The 21,099-nt window shown below is 48.4% G+C and overlaps 1 protein-coding gene across 13 annotated transcripts in view; it reads left to right on the forward strand.

The window, feature by feature from the left end:
* LOC107157149 (myosin phosphatase Rho interacting protein) overlaps nt 1-21,099 on the forward strand; it is a 145,176-nt gene that overhangs the window by 33,460 nt on the left and 90,617 nt on the right. For all 13 annotated transcript variants that reach the window (XM_048795925.1, XM_048795913.1, XM_048795921.1 and 10 more), the window contains exons 2-3: nt 2,352-2,429; nt 4,333-4,398. In XM_048795925.1, the coding sequence (XP_048651882.1) occupies nt 2,352-2,429; nt 4,333-4,398 (144 nt within the window). The remainder of the gene's footprint in view (nt 1-2,351; nt 2,430-4,332; nt 4,399-21,099) is intronic.

The raw sequence follows: 21,099 nt of genomic DNA on the forward strand, positions 1-21,099 counted from the left end.
ACCACCAAGCCACATCCCCAGCCCTTTTCATATTTTATTTTGAGACAGGGTCTCACTAAGTTGCTTAGGGCCTCTCTAAGTTGCTAAGGCTGACTTTGAACTCATGATCCTCCTGTCTCAGCCTTCCAAGCCACTGGGATTACAGGTATATGCCACTGCGCCTGGCCTAACTGTCCTTTTTTGGGAAGTCCTGCTAGGTGTAGCTTACTGATGTGATGCCACCCCAAAGCCCTGTAGCCAGAGGCCAGCAACCTGGCATATATTAAACCAGGTTGAGGTAGAGCAACAGCTTCGTGGTCTAGCCTGCTGACCTCCCAGGTGGGGGACCTGTGGGCCGGGAGTCACTGGGTATTGGTACACAAAGAGAGCTGTCTGACCTTTGACTGAGGCCTTGACTTTCCCATACCTTAGGTGGGTTTGATGGGGTCCACTTGGAGTGCTCACCTAGAGCCATGTGGAGAGAGGCCTGGTGTGCTCACTCACCTGGGGACTGCAGGATGCTCCTGGTATTTTCAGAGAAAACAGACCTCTGTTTCCTTTGCTCATTTCATTTCATGGACCTCTTGGCCTGGGAGGGTGGTGTTGTAAGCCCCGCCCTCTGCCAGCATCCGCTCTGGTGTTTCTTCAGAATGAGTACCTCTTCTCCCTGCAGCCTGCCCCACCTCAGGCCTACAGCCCCTTTACACACTCTGCTGGTGGGATAAGTCAATGTTCCCAGGGGGGTCTCAGGTCTGCAGAAAGAAGCCGAGGAAAGAGAGGACTCCTGTCTCAGCCTGGGGGCTATGTGACCTGCCCTTTCTGAGTCACATATTATTAGATTCCACAATGAAGGGAGGGGGTGTGAACCTCTCAGTATGGAAAGGGTTTATAAGAGGGCTCCCAAGGCTTGACCAGAGATTGTTGTGTGACCAAAAGTCGGGGGACCGTTTTCCTTTGTGTTACTGCCCTCCACAGGGTAATAGTTATGTGGCTGGGCTATGCCTTTTCCCGCCCCTCTTGCCAGCTGGGTGAAGAGGGAGAGGGATGGAGCCAGAGTGTCTGTCTTTGTTCTCATAACCTGAGTTGAGCTCCCACTGCCAGGGTCTTGGGAGTGGGGAACTCTTTGGACAGTAAAAATATAATAGACAGTGCCTAACGCTTATTGAGAATTTATAGGCTAGACACCATGCTTAGTGTGGTTTTTCTTATGTTTTTATTGAGATATAATTCACATACCACAAAATTCACCCCTTTAAAACGTACAATTCATCTGGTTTTAGCATATTCACAATGTTGTGCAACTAGCTCTACTATCTCATTCCCAAATATTTTTATTACCTCCAAAAGAAACCCTATACCCATCAGCAGAAACCCCATCCCCTCTCCCGCTAATATTTCTGTTCTTTTGATTTGCCTGCAGTATGGTGGGCCTTTGTGTCTGGCTTTTTTTTTTTTTTTTTTAAGTTTCTTGCATGTTATAGCATGCATCAGTACTACTCTCTTTTTTATGGCTAGGTAATGTTCCATGAATGGCTAGACCATATCTGTTCATTCATTTCTCTGTGGATGGACATTTAAGTAGTTACCACCTTTTGGTGATTGTGAATGATGTTGTGAGGAACATTTGTGTACAGGTTTTTATTTCAGCACCTGTTTTCAGTTTTCGTGGGTGCATGTACGTAGGAGTGGGTTTGCTGGGGCTTATGGTAACTCTTCAATGATCGTTTTGAGGAACTGCCAGGCTGTGTTCCAAAGTGGCTGCACCATTTTACATCCTTATGCTGGATTCTACTTATAGTATCTTATCAATCCTCCCATAAACTTGTGAGATATAGATAGAAGTGTCAAAATTCTCCACCTCTAGAATGGGAGGCTTGAAGCTCAGAAGGTTTTTGTCTTCTGGCTACAGCCAGTGGGCGGTGACTCCTTGGATGGTATAGACTTGATCCTTGATCACTAGCAGAGTGTTTCTCCCCAGCCCTGCTTTTCATCTTCAGGATGAGGACTAGGGGCTGTGTTGTTGACATATTTCTGATGCTACTACATGCGGGCACTCACATTCTTATTGAATAAAATGCCACCCCCCCCACCCCACCCCAGATCTTAATGTGTTGCTCAGGAACTTGAAGGAGGTAGCCTGTGGTCTTTCAGTGTTTTCCGACTCCTACCAGAATCTGCTTTCTCCACTCTGCCCTGGATGTTATAGAATCCCCCTAACTTCTTACTCTAGTGCATCTGCCTTGGAGAGTCTGTAGTTTGGGAGGGAAGGCATGTTCAGCTGAGCTGGGGTGACTTTGTGTTTGTCAACTTGACCTGGTCTTTCTTGCTATGGTTCAAGCCTCTGATGATCTTTCCTCCTTTTTCTCTTCTAGGCAAAACCCATTTATGGTGGCTGGCTGCTCCTGGCTCCAGATGGGACAGATTTTGACAACCCAGTGCACCGGTCTCGGGTAAGAGCACCAGAGTGAATTCTCAGGGTGGCGGGGACCAGAGAGAGCAGGGAGGCCCTCTGAGGGCCCATTGGCAGAATGGAGGAGGAAGACAAGAATGGATGTCTGGGATGGCAGGCCGACTGAGACCCTCATTTGGTGAATTCACAGGGTTCACAGAAAGTCTCAGTTAGGCATATTTTTTTCAAAGTCTTCCCTTCAAAACAAGATGCTCTCGTGTGGGTGCCATCTGTTTTGTGGATCAGCGTGGCTCTTGATTCTGTCCAGTTAACTGGAAGCCAGAAGAGCAGCTGAGCACCTGTGCATTATACTGATGTGGTTCTCGGTTCCAAGAGTGCCTCCTGCAGCTCCCTGGGAGCCGAGGCCCAGAACCAGGAGCATTGTTGGCAGGGGCAGGGCCAGAGTGCACCTTAAACATCACATTGCCCTCTCTCCTGGCCCCCAGCCAGGTCAGGTGACTGCTGGAGTCCAGGTGGTTGACCAGCATCATCCTGCCTGATGGCTTGTTCTCAGCCAGGAAGCCCTTTTAGGTTGTCTTTAGGCAAAACACTGCCCTTCCATTTTTGTGCGCCCCCTTCTGGGTACCAACTGCTTCAGCTCTGCTGCTTCGCCTCCCTTGCGTTCTGGAGCTCCCCTTCCCCTTCTTTGGGGTCTCTGCTGCTCATCTTTTCTCCTTCTGGGCCAGGGCCCTGGGAGTGCATATTTTTGTCCCACTGACCTTGCATTGTATCTTTGGGCTTCCTTCTGCATTGGTTTTGATTTTAAAGATGACATATAACCTTGAAAATGTTTCCTGAAAACATGTCCGGGCAGTCTCCCCTTGGACACCCCCTGTAGATCCTCTTGCAAGGCCCTTCACATCCCTATTCCTGCTACCCAGGTGGGAGGGCTCAGTAGCAACAAGTCTAGACTACAGTTCCCAGGTCCCTTTCCTGGTTTCTATTAAGGTTGTACAGAGTTGCCATTTCCAGTTTCTTAAAGGAAAATCATTATTATTATAAATTGATGATTCTAGTCCACAGCAAAGAGACATAATATTGTAGTTAGTTCTGTGGCCTTATTGCTAGTAAAGATCTGGATATGGTTGAGTTTTTTGAAAGGTTAAGTATAGGTCTTGGACCCTTGAGGTTTGGGAGCTATGCCAATCAATCATGATTTAGACCAAGAGCCTCAGTAGCAGACAAAACCCTTCTCCACACAGAAAGAAGGTGCCTCTATAGTCCTTTCCATTCCAGCTCTTAGTGGCATTCTACCACTGTTGGTACCCCGGTGACCTGACCTTTGGTTAGAAAGTGAGGGGGGGGGGTCCCTTTGCAGTTGACCACACCCTGGATTAGGGTTGTTTACACTGTCTTGCTCCTCTTCCCTTTTGATTTTTGTTAGTTCTTTCCATCACTGCCTGGAGCCTAGCTGTCTTTTTTTTTTTTTGTCTCCCAGTGGATCATGTGCTTTTCTAGCAGTTTCCTGGATTTTTTCAGAAGTGGTAAATCAGTGCCTTCTCATCCTTTGGTTATTCCAGATTGTGTCTGATCATTCATGCAAAAAATATTGACACACATCAGGTGATAGATCTGTGCCAGCTGCTGTAAGGAATTAGAAGTGTGACTACACATGACTTGCTCCCATGAGCTCTCAGATTTTAAAAAGCTTCTTGTTAAATCCCAATATTACTTGTGTGGAGCCCCAAGTCATTCATATGATTTGGGACTCCTCTCTGGGCCCCAGCCTGGCTAAAATGAATCACTGTGGTTATGCCTTGGGTCTCTTTTCCTGCTGTCTGTCCTAGAAATTGAAGCCATGGAACCAGTATTCCTTAGATTTGGGTTTGACAGACACAGGGACTCAGTCAGCTGAGACCTGGGGCCAGGACTTCCCTAACGACAGACTCTGTGCTCCATTGCAGAAATGGCAGCGGCGGTTCTTCATCCTCTATGAGCATGGCCTCCTGCGCTACGCCCTGGATGAGATGGTGAGTGTCCTCCTGCTTGCCTACTCCCTAGCTTCTGTTGGGGCTTCTTTCTGGCTCTGGGGATTAAGCCAAGGGTGCTTAACCACCAAGCCACATCCCCAGCCCTTTTCATATTTTATTTTGAGACAGGGTCTCACTAAGTTGCTTCGGGCCTTGCTAAGTTGCTGAGGCTGACTTTGAACTTGTGATCCTTCTGCCTCAGCCTCTCCGAACCCTTGGGATCACAGACATGAGCCACCATGCTCAGATGTTTGGGCTATTTTGAAGGACTTGTGGCACCCATTGGAGATGGCTGTGAAAACCTAGAACCCTGGGTTTGAGATGTCTTCTTCAGTGGTTGAGAGTGAGACGGGAAGTCACTCCTGTTCAAGGCTAATAGGAGTTTGGATTTGGCATTGAGGAAATTGAGGGCAAAGTCCTGAGTCTCAGCAAGGACTTTCACAAGCTGTGGACCTGTAGGAGTGGGCAGGGGACAGATGGGTTCATGTGCTGTCATCCTAGGGCTGCCTCTAAGTTTCTGACTTTTAGTTTTGCTTATCCCATTCAATCTTGGGTAGATGTTTTTAGCTAATGTTAGAAGCCTCCTGGTCCTGAGTGACTGTCCTACGCTGGATGAACGTTTGCTGTTCTTGCTCCAGAGACCAAACACCCAGCCCAACCAAGTGGAATGTTCTGGCTTTTGTTTTTCCACTCATGTCAGCCCCTGCCTTTTTCTCTAAAGGAGATTTCTCTCCCATGTTTAAAGTATGACTATACCTATAAAGGGTTAAAGAGGGACGTTTTGACCACCTTTCCCAGTTGCTTTTGAATGGGTGAGTATGATGAGTGTGTGTGTGTGTCTACACTTGCATTTGGGCAATCTCTGAAAATTGGGATCCTGCTAGAAAATCTAGTCATGCTATGTCAAATAGGTTGGCCCACCTGTCCCATGCAGAGGTCATTTCTTTGCTGCAGTGATGAGAGATCTGGAGTGTGAATAGAGGTGACTGTGTTTTAAGGACCTTCCAGAGCATTGGGACACTGGGATTTTGGGGTGGTCATTAGAGCTAACGTGTGCAAATGCCAGAAGTGGGTTGGTGGTACTTTCTCACCTTTTATTCCTGAGACCATGAATAGGCATGACATCCATACCTGTTATCCCATTACGTATCTGTATTGACTGTTACCTCACTAGTTGCTTCGTTGGTTCTGGGAAGCAGAAAGTTTTGCCCAGACCATCTGTAGTCCAGAGTAGTTTGAAGTGAGCAGATTAGAGGTGAATACTGCTAGACGGAGGCAAGGTAGGTGCTGCTAGGGGCAGAAGGTGATGCTCTTGGTCACTGCTGTCCTTGAGGAAGGAGGCAGGCCTGCAGGACAGACTCTGCCCTTAGCGTCCTCCTGGCCTGATCTTTATGTGGGCAAGCAGATATTAGGTGGAGGCTGGGCTCCCACAAGCGTTGAGATTTGCCTTGTCCTTCCTGTTCCTGGCTGGCCCATTCGGAAGTCCTGCAGCTGTCTACCATTCTAGAGTGAACCTCAAGAGCTCACTGGATTGCGTTTAAGCTGGGCTTGGGCCATAAACCAGCCTGAAACAGAACTCCCTGGACCTTCCTTGGTGACTGATTATTGTTGGGTCCAACTAAAGTCCAGCACAATCCACTGTTCCCTTTGGCTCTGTTGCACAAGTACAAAGAAAGTGGTTACAGGCTGCCTCTGAATCGGCACTAACGCCAAGCACATGCTGTATCCCAGAGCTTCTCAATAATTGAGACCATCGAGCCAGGAGTGCTGACACCTCATGGCCCGCACTGGTCTCCCAGCAACCTGGATGCAGGCTGGGTAGTATTTCATTTGGTGCTGGGGCCAAGATGGCCCAGTGCCAGGGGTGTGAGGAAACAAAGAAGCCCCAGGAGACTTGGAAGAGAGGGCATTGGGGGATGACCAGAGCTGAAAGGTTTTTGTATATGGGCAGATGATCTTGGAGCAAATGATTGACGGGTAGCCAGTTAAAGTTGTTCTATACACATACACAGTGCCTCTTGGGATAAAGTGGCATTATTTCTACGCGTGAAAAAGAACATTGGCAGTTATGTCAAAATGCCTTTAAGATTTTAAGAATTTTCCCTATTTCATCAGGAAGTTGCAAGGAGGCCATGGGGTAGAGGCCAAGTAGGAGGAGACAGGGTGGAGTCGAGGAGAGGTGGGTAGAGGCCAGGCAGGAGGAGACAGTTGGGGTAGAAGCCAGGTGGAGGAGGTGATCCTGGTGGAGGCTAGCTAGGAAGAGGCAATTGGGGTGGAAGCCAGACAGGAAGAAGCAGTCCTGGTGGAGGCCAGGCAGAAAGAAACATGGGGGCTCCTCTTGTAGGAGCTCCAGAGGCCTCTTGCATGCCTGGTGGCTACATCAGGTTTGTCCTTCATGGTCACTCCCTGGAACAAGCAGTCCAGAGTCCAGGAGCCTTCCCTTGGCAGAGAGTTCCACCTCAGCCTGGCCAGCAGAGTTCTGAGGGAGAAGAAGCGTGTCTTTGCAGGCAGGCCCACATGGGCAGAACTCCAGGTGAGCTGGAAAGTTCTCTGTGAGTGCCTAGAAGAGCAGTGGTCCTCAGAACTGCATGGCAACATCCAGAGTCATCTTCGATTGTCACAATTGAAGCAGGAATGCTGCTGGCGTCTGTGGGATGGAGGCCTTGGATGCTACAACATCCTTGTGATGTACAGAACAGACCAAAGAAGGATTGGCCCAAAATGTCAACAGCACCCAAGCTGAGAAACTCTTTGAGTGATTTAGTCAGTGGTTTACTTAAATTTGAGCTTATTTTTAAAAATTAAAATGCAAATATAATTTGCTGTCAGCTCCATTCTTTAATAGCACAAGACTTACCTGTCAGATTTTTCTCAAGTGAGAGGTAATGGGATGGGATTGGCTTGCTGCTCATCGTGTGGGAAGTGGCAGTCTCAGAGTAAGGGTGGGCCTGCTCCTAGTCTGGAGGGTTTATGTTGGGCTCCTTCCATACCAGTCACTGATGGCTAGCAGGACTGCCTGTGTGTATTTCTTAGCCAGGAAGTCACATAGATGGTGCTTCCTGTAACATGCCAGATCACCCCATGTCTATAAAGTGGCCCCACCTGTTTGTCTCCAAAAACAGCAGCTCTGAGCAGCATGTGGCCATGTTGGGTCCTGCTGGTCCTACTAGGCTCAGCTCTAGCTCTTGCTGGTGGCCACCCACTAAGTGATCTACTGCACTATATGTAATGGATCTATAGCATTTTATGGCTGCTTTGTTCCCTTAACACGTAGTCACAATCTGTTATAAATTAGTATTTGATTTTTATATAATATTACTGTTTGTTTTAACTTTTTCTTAACATTTTTTTTAGTCATAGTTGGACTCAATACCTTTATTTAATTTATTTATTTTTATGTGGTGCTGAGGATCGAACCCAGGGCCTTGCAGGTGCTAGGAAAGCGCTCTAACCCTGAGCCACAACTCTAGCCCCCTACTCTTTTGTTTTAATTTGTTTAAATGTTATCTTACTAACTGGACTGTGACATTTTACCCCTTGTTGGGTCCCTGATAATTTTTGCTATCTCCTGCATTGTCTGGCATGGGGCTTGGGTAGACCAGACCTAGTAAATATTTGTGGAGTTGAGCTCACCAACTTTGTGATGCATTGCTACAGAATTTCAGCTCCTGACTTAGAAAGCGGGTAGGGGCCGTCGGGAAAAGGGAGAAAGTGGGACAAAGGGTGGTTCTTGGAGCAAGATAGGGATGTGGTGACTTTTACAGGTCACTTCTTACGAAGGAGGAACATCTTCCAGAGAGCTCTGAGGAGTGGTGAGGAGAAAGGTTATATCAGCCTTGCAAGGTTGGGTCCGGGAGAGACAGGTTGTGGTGTGCAGGAGAGGGCAGCAGTCCCACTCTGGTTCTGCTGTGGGAATCCTTTTCTGCTTGGAGACCTCTGCTGAGGTGGGGGGGGCCTGTGGGCATGTCTAGCTCCAGGGGCTGACCACTGCCTTTCTGGGCAGCTCCAAGATGGGACTCCCTTTTGGAAATCTCTTCCTTTTTTGGGAAATCACTTTCTTGATACACCCACGTGCCCTGTAGCTGATGAGTGTGGAGGAAAGGCAGATTTCCCAAAAAAGGAAAGGAAACTTCCCAAATGCAGCTGAGGTAAGGTGGGCTCAGGGCAGCCTCACAGACAAGTAGAAGCCTGAGAAATCTGGCTGGGCCTCCAGCTTTTCAGGAGTAGATGAGGTTGAAGGTTCTAGCAACTGGAACTGCTTCTCTCCTCCACTTGTTTTCTTCTTGAGAAGTCCGTGCATAACTGTACCAGGTTCTGCCACTGTTCCTGGGTATCTTGGGGACTGGTGTAAAGCTAAGGAGCTGGTGTGATCAGCCCAGAGGCTTCAGGACTCCATGGTAGGCCTGTTCCTTTCCTGGAATTGAGGCAAAAAGATGATCTAATGTTTTGTCCTTAAAAAAAAAAACATGATAAATTACAACATAAAATTTAACTATCTTAATCATGTTTAAGTGTGCAATTGGGTGACATTCAGTACACTCACACTGTTGTGTAGCCGTCCCCACCATCTCACTCAAGAGCTCTTTCATCTTCTCAAACTGAAATTGTCACCATTAAACACTGACGACTCATCCCTGCCACCCCTGCCATGGCAACCCTCCCTCCCATCTTTCTTTCACTGGGAATGAACCCAGGGGTGCTGTACCACTGAGCCCCAGCCCCTAACCCTTTTTATTTTGAGACAGGATCTCATTAAGTTGCTGGAACTGACCTCAACCTTAATGTCCCTCCTGCCTCAACCTCCCAAGCAGTAGCAGTTGTGCTTCTCTGTGCCTGGTGTGCACCGCTGTGCCTGGCTTACTTTTGTACTTTCTGTCTCTGAATTTGATTCTTCTAGGAGCATTATACAGATTGAATATCCCTTATCAGAAATGCTCCAGACAAGAATCGTTTTGGATTTCAGTTTTTTCCAGATACTCGAATATTTGCCTGTACATATTGAGTTATCTTAGAATAGGTAGAAGTCTACTTAGGTAGAAGTCTAGATGTGGAATTCATATATGTTTCACATACACCTTAAACACAGACTGAAGATCATTTTTTTTAAATTTATTTTTTATTTGTAGTTGGACATGATACCTTTATTTTCTTTACATGTGGTGCTGAGGATCAAACCCAGGGCCCTGTACGTGCTAGGCAAACACTCTACCGCCACAACCCAGCCCCTGAAGATAATTTTATACAATATTTCTAGCATGCTTGCATTTGCATTTGATTGTGTCTTGCTTGCCACATAAGGTCAGATGTGGAATTTCCACTTTTTTTTTTTTTTTTTTTTTTGGTACCAGGGATTGAACTCAGGGACACTCAACCACTGAGCCCCATCCCCAGCCCTATTTTGTATTTTATTTAGAGACTGAGTTGCTTAGCACCTTGCTTTTGCTGAGGCTGGCTTTGAACTCACGATCTTCCTGCCTTAGGCTCCCCAGATGCTGGGATTACAGGTGTGCACCATCGCGCCCTGCAGAACTTTCCACTTTTGATGCTATTTCAGGGCTTAGAAGGCTTCAGAGTTTGGAGCATTTTGATTTCAGATTTTCAAATTAGGAATGCTCACCCTGTGTGACTCATAAATATTTCACTTAGCGCAGTGTCCTCAAAGCCCATCTGTGCTGTAGCCTATCAAGATTTCCTTTATTTTTTATCTGTAGTAGGCCTACTACCCTTGAATCTCATCTACCTCTGCCCCTTGGCCTCTCCACGTGGAGGCCATGCGGTGTGGGAGTAGGAGGCGCAGCTCTGACAGGCTGTGGTGTTGAGTTGGAAGCTTCTCTCCTTAGCCTTGAGAAGCCCTGATAGAGTCAGGATGGACAAGAGCTGCAGGACATTGTTGGGACCGTGCCGAGGGCATCAGCTCAGCCCACTTTCCTAGACATTGTAGGAAAACACTTTCCTTTCTGAGGAATGTGTTTTCTCAGGGATAGCCTTGGGTTTGTCAATCCCATTGGATGCAAAGGTCCAGCCAGAGAAGTTAAATTGGAGACACCTGTGTGCCTGTGTTCCTGAGGCTGGCTTGAACTCGCCATCCTCCTGCCTGCACGGATGGGGCTGGCCTTCAAGAGCCTCAGTGGATCTGTGCTGACAGGCAAGATTCTGGCTGCTTTAAAGTTTGCTACTTGTAAGAGAGTCCAGGGAATTCCTCTGATCTTTGGGCCTTTTCCTGCCTCGTTCTGGATGCATTTTTGCTTCTGCTGTTGTATAAAAGCCTGAGCAGTGCCCAGGGACCCCGGCTGCCTAGGAGAGGGTGTCACCACTTGGCCCTGCTGTCTTCAGGAACTGGCATTTGAGTTTGCCACTCCATGCTTTGCAGTTGATCTCTATAGCCTGATTCCTCCCAAAGCCATCTCTGCCCTCCATTAGGATGTCTTCAGTACAGCCCTGAGCCTGTGTTTGACTCAGTGTAGGCTTCAGGGAACATTTTTATTTGGGAGCACGGCTTTGAGCTCTGACTTCGTTGCCTCCAGCTTAGAGCTTTTCTAGGTAGACTGCCTGAGCAGGCAGATAGGCTGCCCTTCCCCTGACATTGGGGCCCATCTGCTGTGTCTGGTTCCTTGGGATCCATAACAAAGACCAGTGGGGGAAGGACACACAGCTGTGAGAAGGTCCCTCTCCTGAACTCGGGCCTGTAGGGACACAGGAGACTGGTGAAGATTAAACTCTGTAGCAGAAGCATGGTGCAGATGGTGTGAAAGGCAGTAGGTGGTTGGCGGGGCAGAGAAGTCTTCCGGGAGGAAAGAGGTGGTGTTTGGTTGCCTTCCTGCTCATAGTTTTGTAAGGAGCAGTATGTCTGGCTTGGCCCCTGATGGCATCCTTGTGCACATTCTCTAACATGGTCCTCACTGGTCGATGGATATTATGTTCATTTCACTGAGACCAAGACCCAGTGGGCCTTATACTAGTCTCTTCCATCCTTGAGGAGTGTTTTAAGACCCCAGTGGATGCCTGAAACCGCAGGTAGTACTGAACCCTGTACCTACCATGTGCTTTCATCCCTATGATGATATTAACTTTATAAATCAGGGATAGTAAGAGATTAATAATAAGTGGGAAAAACTGTAGTAAAACTTATATGAGTGTTGCCCAAATCATCTCAGCAGCCATCTTGGTAATCAAATCCACTGTCACAGTATTGCAGTGCTTGTGCTCAAGTGACCCTTATTTTACTTAATACTGGCCCCAAAGCTGAAGAGTAGTGATGTGGGCAACTCAGATATGCCAAAGAGAAGCCATAAAATGCTGCTCATATATGAAAAGGTGAAAGTTCAAGACTTACGGGAAAAGGTCATATCTTGAAGTTGCTAAGATCTGTAGTGACAACAAATCTTGTTATCTGTAAAATCATGAAGAAATGTGGGCCAGTTTTACTCCCAGTTGACCACGAAAAGCAAACCTGCAAATAAGGGGGACAGATGAATCCATGTGGGATTGGAAACTCTTACTGTTATCTCAAGATTTGAGGTCAGAGGTGCAACTGAAGTCCATCTGCTGACAAGTGCCACATTTTCCCCAAAACTCTGTGATGTGTGCCATGTCACCTGTTAGAATGGAGCATATACCTGCAGGAACATTCTCCACATGTCTCTGTGAGACATTGCTCAGTATGACATTGTCTTCTGGAAACTGGGGCCTGAGCTTTGAGCTGCTCCTTTTCCCTGCCTCTTAACTTGAGCTGAGAGCTTGGGGGAGAAACTTTGGGACACAGCTTGAGAGACTATATGTGGGACAGTGACAGAGTTCTGTGCCCCAGTAGCTCTTTCTCCTTGTTGACAACTGTGCATACTAGCTCATGTGGCATTTCCCACATAGGGAGCAACTAGAGGGCAGAATCTGCATGGTCGATCGTGGGGTGTGGACAGAGAACAGAGCAGACTCCTGGGGGCAACAGCCAGGGGGCTTCTAGCTGTGCATGGCCTAACCCAGACCTTCTGTGCAGTGGCGGAGGGAAGTGTGACTGAGACTGTCCCTGAGGCTGACCCACAGGTATGGGGAGTAGCCAGGACCCCAGGCAACAGCCTGTGAACTGCCCTGCAGGGAGTGGAGGCTGGGGAAGAGAAGCAGAGGACTCTCCATACAGGGGCCTGTACAGGGGCATTTGGAATTGGGAGGTTGTGCGCTGCTGTGGTCGGGATGAGTGTCCCCCAAAGGTTCACATGTAAGGACCTAGTTTCCTGAGTGGCACTGTGGGAGGTGCTGTGGATCTCTAAGAGGTGGGGCCTTAGTGGGACGTCTGTAGGTCGTTGAGGATGAGCCCTCCAAAGGTATTGTGGGGGCTCAGTCTCTCTCAGTGTCTCTGTCTGCTTTCTGCTTGGAGATATGACCACTTGCTATGGTGTGTGTTCCCACCACAATGTACTGCCTTCACCAAAGGCCCAGAGTGATGGGGCTTCCCAGTCTTACTCTTGAACCTCCAGAAACATGAGCCAAAACAAACCTCTCTTGACTTCATAAATGGCCCATGGAAGGCCCATGGAAGGCGTTTTGTTACAGTGGCACAGAACTAATACATGTGCCTCCACTGTGGGACTTCTGTGTGCACAGCCCCAGCCTTACAGAGGGAGGAGGTTAGAGAGAGTGCAGCAGTGTTTCAGAGGGGCAGAGAGGGGCAGGTGAAAAGGCACAAGCCAGCTGTGCAGACAGAGGAAGGTTCTGTGGGTCACCCTGAATCATTGGGAGACCAAGAGAGACACAGGTCATCTAGATCAGACCAAGTCCCTCCTCCCTCTGTCCCTTATCCCCAGGATACCTGTCAGAACACAGAGAGCTCCTTGTTACTTTATTTCCATGCGGAAATACAGGAGAATCAACACCTCGAGAGCAGAACTTGCATTGAAGGCGTTAGTGATAGCACACCAGTGTGTGGTAGGTGACTGGCATGGGTCTGCCTGCCATCCTCTTTAACGCTGACGCTGGAGCTTCTGTGTAAACATTTCAGTTAGCCTCCCCTAAAGATCTGCCTTCAAGTTTAAGACCCACTGAGGGGACTGGGGACCTTGGCACTCTGTGGATGCCTTTCTGTCTCGGGGTCTATCCAGTGTCCTTACCTTCCTTCACAGTTCCATAAGTGGTGAGTCAAGGGCAGCAAGCAGTACTTAGCTGCCCACCTACGACAGTGCCATAATTAGATCCCAGACACTCTCCCCTGCCTTCCTCAGTGTACCTGCCACTGTCCAGTAGGGAGATTTCTGGGTACTGGCAGCTGTGCATCTCATTGTCCACTGAGGTAGGTACCTTCAATCCTGCCCGTGCCACATGCACAGCTCTTAGTGATGGGGAGGAAGTCATGGGTGGTGGGGTGGCAGTTCTGGGAAGTTGGTAGAAGGCTTTCTGCAGGGCAGTGAGGAGAAGATGGGCATGATGAGCACCTCGTCATCGTCACACAGCTTCAGTGGACTTGTCCAAGGCAGTTGCTGTGCCCTGTTGGCTGCAGGCTGTGACAATGTGCTGGGCATCTCTCTGCAGAGAGGAGTGTGAGGTAAGGGGATGGCTCCCAGTAATTGGGTAGGAAACCAATTAGCAGGGAAAGAACTATTGAAAAAGACATTTTATGGGCATTCACAACCGAAAAGAGTTGAAGGAGCAAAGCCAAGTGGCTAATGCCAGCGTATCCATGAACGAGCTTGCCATACTTGCACACGCAGGCCTGTGTGCAAGCCAAGAGCCAGCTGCTGCACCCTCCAGGATGAACCCTGTACCCTCAGCTTTTTGAGGCCCCTTGCATTGGGCCTTGCCATGGATCCCAGTTGGCTTGCCCTTTGCACGGGACTTTCCTGGGAAACAGGTAGTGCTGTCAGTCAGAAAACCAGTGAGCCAATCCATGGAAGGGATTAGATGTGGCAGCTAGTGTCTTAATCCTCCTGCTCTCCCCACTGCTCAGAACCGTGTCTCAGAAGAATCTTCTGTTTGGCTAGGAAATGAGCATCCTTTGGATGGGGGAAAGCTCACTGAACGCCAGGCAGTGGTGATGCTGCATGGTCTCAGAGACAGATAATGAACTACTTGGGGGGATTGGAAGGAAGGGGGTGTCCTCTCATTGTGCTGTGTGCTCACCTGTGCTGAAGTGAATGAGTGAATTGCAAGGTGGTTTCCTTCTTGGGAAGGTGCTGATCCTACACACAGCGTGGTAGGTGTTTTCATTTCCTGTGGTCATTGTAACAAGTTGCCATAAACTTAATGGCTTAAAACAACATTTACTTACTCTCTCACAGTACTGGAGGTCCAGAGTTCAAGTCAAGGCATGGGTAGAGCTGGTTCCCACTGAGGCTCTGCAGGAGAATCGGCTTTTTGCAGACTCCAGTGACCATTGTTTGCATTCCTCAGGTCCTCACCCCTTCCTCACTTCCCTGTGATCTCTTGTTCCTGCCACACGATTCCTCCTCTTCTTTGTCAAATCTCCCTCAGTTCTCTAATGAGGACCCTTAGGATTGCATTTTTTAAGGCCCCCTGGATGAACCAGAATAACCTCTCTATTTGGGGATCCTTAATTTAATCATATCTGCAAAGTCACTTTTGTCAACTAGAGAATATTCATAAGTGCTGGAGATCAAGGCATGGATACTTTGGGAACCGTTATTCAGCCAGCCACAGGGGGTATAACCAAAGGAACTGCTGCAGAAAAGAAGGACAGGTGAACTCTGCCTGAACAGCCTGCAGAGAGAGGGTACTGGGCCAGGCTCAAAAGGCTGCAGTGGTGTGGTCTGGACCCAGCCAGGAGAGCAGCAGGAAAGGCCATTCTCTTCCCAGCAGACCTGCTACCTCTGTATGAGCAGAGGGTGTGACTTCTCACTTCTTTTCTTGGCTGGATTCTTATCTCGAGCCAGGGGACTCAGCAAGGTTCAGTAAGACTCCAGGATACCTACCATTGCTAGGCATGAGCCCAGCACAGAAGGAAAGGGTGAAGAGGGGCCACAGAGATTGTCCTTGATGGATGGTGCGTTCCTCACCTGGAGCCAGCATCTCTCTTCTGCTGGGGTGTCTGTGTTTGCAGAATGAGAAGAGATAAGGGAATAGAAATGGTCCTGAAGGAGCCAGCCCTTTTGTAGTGGGGTGACAAAGAAGGCTTTGCCCAGCACTTAGCAAGTCAGCTTGTGAGATGAGCCCCTTAGAGGGGGAGATGCCTCACTGCCGAGCATCCTGTTCATCAAGCTGGCCCTGGGGAGAGGCAAAGGAGGAAGAAAAGACCTCTTTTTCTTTAGGAGTCTGGTGGTGATTGGTCTTATGTTTACTTTTCAAATATAAGGTACAGACCAAGCATGGGGCACTAAGGTGAAGGAAGACTGAAGTTTTCAAAACCACAGGGCCTTAAAGGACTGTAATCTACCTCCAGCTGGCTTCACAAAGCAGGCTTGTCCTATCAAGCAGAAGGGTCTTAGAGGTATGATTCCCTGCCTCTGTCCCTCCTTGATAACCTTGCTCCTGGGCTTCCATCTGCACCTCTGCCTAGGTAGGTAGGGCATGGATAGGCTGCTTCTCAAAGTCAATTTGCAGCATGGATATGTTGCCTCTGGCCCCCTTAGCTATTTTAAGATGCAGTGGCTAGGGGGTCCTTGCAATGCCTGCACCTCAGCTGAAAAGAGGTAGTGCTGATGCTCACCAGTGGCATTAGCAGATGCTCTGGGCTGACCATTAGGTACTGACCACACTGGACTAACAATGCAGAAGTAAAAAGACATGCTCTAGATTGGAGTTGTAGCTCAGTGTTAGAGGACATGCCTAGCACACCAGTGCAAAGCCCTGGATTTTATCCCTAGCACTGGGGGTGGGCCAAGGGTAAAAGTAAAGAAAAGAAAGGAATCATGCACCAACCAGGGAGGCAGTTTCTGATACAGTCCCCTGGGGAGGGCAGGGCTTTACCCAAGGTCCAGTTATTTTCCGGGCAAAGCTGGTATTCTTGCCTGGAGCTATGGGTCTTGGAGCCATGGGCCTGGTAGGTGGAGCTACTCTGGCCCACACATTCCGGACCCTCATCTGGTTAAAGTTTGAAGAGTGCTGCTGTGTCAGAATGAGCCAGATCAGAAGCACTCACTATCACTATGGGGTGGTGGATATCTGTTGGGAGTACTAAGTGCCCATAACAACCTGGATGACACAGAGAAGCCATGGGCAGCAAAGGGCCAGGCTGCCTCTTAACCTCATGCCTGGCCTTAATTCCCAGTAGCTTCTCACGTGGGCTGCTCTAGCTGTAGCTGGAAGGACCAAGAGAATGATAGATGCATGTGGTGTTGGAAAGGAGGGTTGTTGGAGCCATCCTCTAGAGGATGTCACCCTCACCTGTGACAGGTGAGGAAATAGACCTGGCAGGGAGAAGGGGTCTCTTTGCAGTCCCCTGCCAGTGGGTTCCATTGACTGATTCTACCACAAGACAGTAGCTCTCCTGGCAGAGTCCTTAATGAACCGCTGGGGGCTGCTGAGGGACTCACCCAACCAGCAGGTCCTTGGGTGGTCAGTAGGCACAGAGTGATCGCAGGCAGGGTAGGACATGCTTTTAGGGACACACAGCTGGCTGTTCCAGATCATGGCTAGATAGTGGGTTCTTGTCCAGGGCTCTTTCCCTGTGTTATACATTCCAGCCCCACCCAACTTCAGAAGTTGGGGCAGCTGAGGCTCTCATCCCAGGATCAGCCAAGGTGCCAGATGGGAGGAAGGGAGAAGCTGTGGTGGGAGGTGTGGGCCTAGGGTAGGAGAGCGGCAGCACCGTGCCTTGTGAGAATGCCTGGAGTTTCTGAGCTTTGGAGCCTCCTTTCCAAGATGGAGCACAGAGCACAATTCATTCTCCCAACAGAGAAGGTTAGGAAAGCAGCTAGCCCAGGTGGGGTTCTGTGTAAATGCTGACAATTGTCGGAAATGGAGCTTCACTGTGGTAGCCTTGATGGGTAGAGGCTACTGAGCCGAGCATCCTATCAGAACCCTTAGTAAGAAACAACCCACATGCTTTCCGGGCCCTGCCGGGCTCTGTTTCAATTGGCCATGTCCCTCCTACCACAGAGACAGGCAGTATGGCAGGTCACAGTTTTCAGCCCAACTCATGTCATCCTTGTGGCAGACCTCGACTTCTCCACCTCATAGTGAACGCCTTTCACAGTCGTGTGGAGAGTTAAATGATCAGCACCACAGCTTCAGCCAGAGAAGCAGCTGTGAGTCCGTATTTGACATGCCCTGGTCACATTGGACTTATGCGGGGCACTGTGTTGTGTGCAACACTGGGGAGGTCACAGCGCATCCTCAGAGGTCATGTTGGAAAGGCAGACATCCTTGCCAGAAGGGGAGTGGGCAGTGGAATGGCAAGAATATGGTTGGTGGGGACTCTTGAAGGTCTCCTCACTTGCTCACACCCATGTTCTGTGTCTCTCCTGGGGGTGTTGGGTCAGATGCTGTGCTAAGCAGGAAAATGGGAGTAAGCCTTTGCTCCTGAGGTCATGCAGCCATTTATCTTGTTTCTTCAGAGGCTCCTAGGGAAAGACGGACACTCACCGCTGTTGCTAGTGGATATTCAGTCTGTCTGCTCGGTTGTTCCCTTGCCCCGCTATGGTCGGCCCCATGGGGTGAGAGGAGCAAGGCCTGCCAGGCCAGCGGTAGGTTGTCCCTGTTGTTCCTCACCTGCAGAAGGAACAGACTGGGCATGTGCACATCTGTTGGCTTGAGGCATCCATCAGCCATCTAGGAGTCGCAGGTGTATGTGCTTAAAGTTTAACACCTGAGGTATCCTGTATTAGGAGTTTGAAGGGATGGATAGAGGAGGTCCGGTGTAGAATATACATCTTGGGGTGGAATTACACACTTGAGCATTGTATAAACAGGTGGCGGTTTTGGCCGTACTGGTTTCTTCCATATGTCTCTTGGCCTTTTCCCATTTGGGAAAAAAGTATTTGCCTAGTTTTAGAACACATCCAGTTATTTGGTTTAAACATTCTGTTTTTTCTCTCAAAGTCAGGTATTTGAATTATGTAATAGCCTTGAAGACTTGGAAGTGAGGGTTCCTGACTCCTTCAGGCAGCACCAGCTTTGCTGCAGTGAGTGCTCTAGGTGAGGGTTTGCTGAGGGGAACAACCCCAGGGAAGAGCACAGTACATGGCCACACTTGCAGAGAAGTGCCTACCGTGGGATCTGAGGGGCCTGGGGGGCAGCAGTCCCCCAACCCTCAGGGAGTGATTTTAATTTCTCATTGGCTTGTTGGTGGGGTAGCCATTTGGGTTTCTTTTTTTTAGAGGGGGGATAAAATGTTATATAACAAATACTTATTTTCCTCCCTATTGCACAGTACTTGGATCGTATGTTCTGGCAGAAAATGGGTCAGATGGTAATTTTAAAGGCATCGTAGAACTTTGCTTTTCCAAGACAATATATGTGCATAGTTTAAAAAGTCCGATATGTAGCCACATATCTGTGTCACAAAAAAATACCACCCTGTCCTGGGCCTTCCTACACCTGAGTCTGGCTCCCAGAGGAAGCAAGGGTATTCTAGTTCATTTTTCTACATTTGTAAGTAACGTGTTTTTACTGCTACTTCTTGAATTTCAAAAGATATCATCTATTGATTTTGTGCACCATAAAATAGGTTTCAGTTCTGTACCCTTGCCGGGCTTTGCGCGTCGCTCCTATAGCAAGTGGTATGTGTCCACACGTGTATGTATGGCACATGCATGGTCACCTCCTCTGTCACCTTCATCCTGCCAGGATGGTTACATTAAGTTGAATATGGGGGTTACATCAGTATAGTCTACATTATTATGACAATGTAATAAGTGTACACATCCGAGCCATGTAGTAAACAAGGATTCTGTTTCCTTACCCAATATTTGGTTTTTCTTGCCTTAATAATCACCTTTCTGAACCTTCATTTGTTTGAGTTTTCTATTTAGCTACTCCTAATTGAACCCTAAATTTTCCAGTGAAACTCTAGCACTCTTCTCAGTGTAGACAGCTGCCTGGGACGGCAGTTCCTTTTTGTCCGGATAGCAGCTTTCAGGGAGCCTTCTCACCCCTGTTCCACTGCCGTCTGGCTCTTCTCCTACCTACTGTGTAGCTCTTGACCCGGGCCTTGCTTTTCCATCCTCACCATCAGCCTGGGACTTCTTTTCCTTTTCCCCGATTTCTTAGGGCCATCTTTTCTTTGTTTGGTTTATTTCTTCATTTGGGCAGCCTCCCAAGAAAGGGAGGAGGGAAGGGAGGTCGTTGAAGCTCTGCCTATCTGAGGATGCCTTTCCTACTACCCACATTCTGGGTTGGTGGCTGTGCTGTCTGTAGGATATGATGTAGGAAATAATTTTCCCTTGGAATTCTGAAGGCATTGTTCTCTGTCTTTAACTTCTACTGGTACAGCTGAGAAGTTCTGGGCACAAAGATCGGATATCTGATAGTTTGTAAATGAACTGAATTTTTGCTCTGAGAACTCTTTTACCCTCGAGATCTAAAATTACGTGAAGACATGCCTTGGTATGGATCTGGTTTTTGTCGTTGAGCTCAGAAGCCTGTGTATCTTTCAATAGGGAAAGCTCTGTCCTGGCCCAGCGTGTTTGCGTGTGTAGTTTCCTCTGGTAATTTCCTTTGCTTTGTTTCCGCTGGTTTTTTACCTCTGGCGCTCCTATGATTTGGCTGCCAGTTCCTCTGGGCAGAGTCTCTAATGTTACTGTCCTTTCACAATGCTTTGGTCCTGAATTGCATCAACCCTGCATTAGAGTCCTTTTGCTGAGTCCCTGTTTTTTGGTTTCCACAGTTTTAACTGCTGCTGCTGTGTTCTGGGGTTTTTTTTTGGGGGGGGGGGCAAGGTTTTTTTTTTGTTTGTTTTTTCAAATGATGCTGGGGATCAAATCCAGGGCCTTGTGCCTACTAGGCATGTGTTCTGTCACTTAGCTAAACCCCAACCCCTGTTTTATCTTCTTTTAGCTCACTTTTTGTTCTTTATATGTACCCTTTTAGAACCTCTCATTTGTGCTTCCTAGTTGCAGCATTGTTCTCTAATCACTTCAGTTATTCTGAACTGTTGTATCTCTGGTCTGACATGCATTTTCCTAGTTTCCTTTCTGTTGGTTTTAGTCTTGGGTTCTCTCAAACGATTGAGACTGTGCATGTGTATGGAGTGTGTAGGGGTGAGTTCATTAATAAGCCTTAGAAGGACAACCAGGCAGGGGACTGGCTCCATTGAGAGGATCCTTGAATATCCCCTCCTTATCTCCATTCTTTGGAGAATTTCAGCCTTAGGAAGCCTTTCTCTTGGGTTGGTCAGTTTCCTGAAATATGAATTTTCTCATCTCCAGCCTAGGGGACCCCCTAGGCAGCAGAACTTGGGGTGGGGCCTTCCCTGTCAGGATGCTGACTTTCTTGGAGTCTTCCTGCTGGTAGTCTACAGTCTACTCCTCCCAACCTCCAGCCCTTCATGCTGCCCCTGAATCAGAATTTTTTTTTTTTTTTTTTAAGGGAGAACCCTTTGGTTGCTGCTGGTTGGTACAAAATAGGGAATCTCTGAAACTGGGCCTCTGGCATTTGGCTGTCCTTTGTACAGATGCTTATCAGTCTCTTGTGTCTGAAACCCCTGGGTCCCCAAGCCTGCACTCTAGTGTTTGGGGCAGTGTCTGCTTCCTCCAGGCTACTCTCTAGAAGCTTTCTCTGCCCCCATGTGGTCACTGTTCATGTATTCAACCATTCCCT

Source organism: Marmota marmota, unplaced genomic scaffold (assembly GCF_001458135.2).
Source record: "Marmota marmota marmota unplaced genomic scaffold, marMar, whole genome shotgun sequence".
In the NCBI taxonomy this organism is placed as follows: domain Eukaryota; kingdom Metazoa; phylum Chordata; class Mammalia; order Rodentia; family Sciuridae; genus Marmota; species Marmota marmota.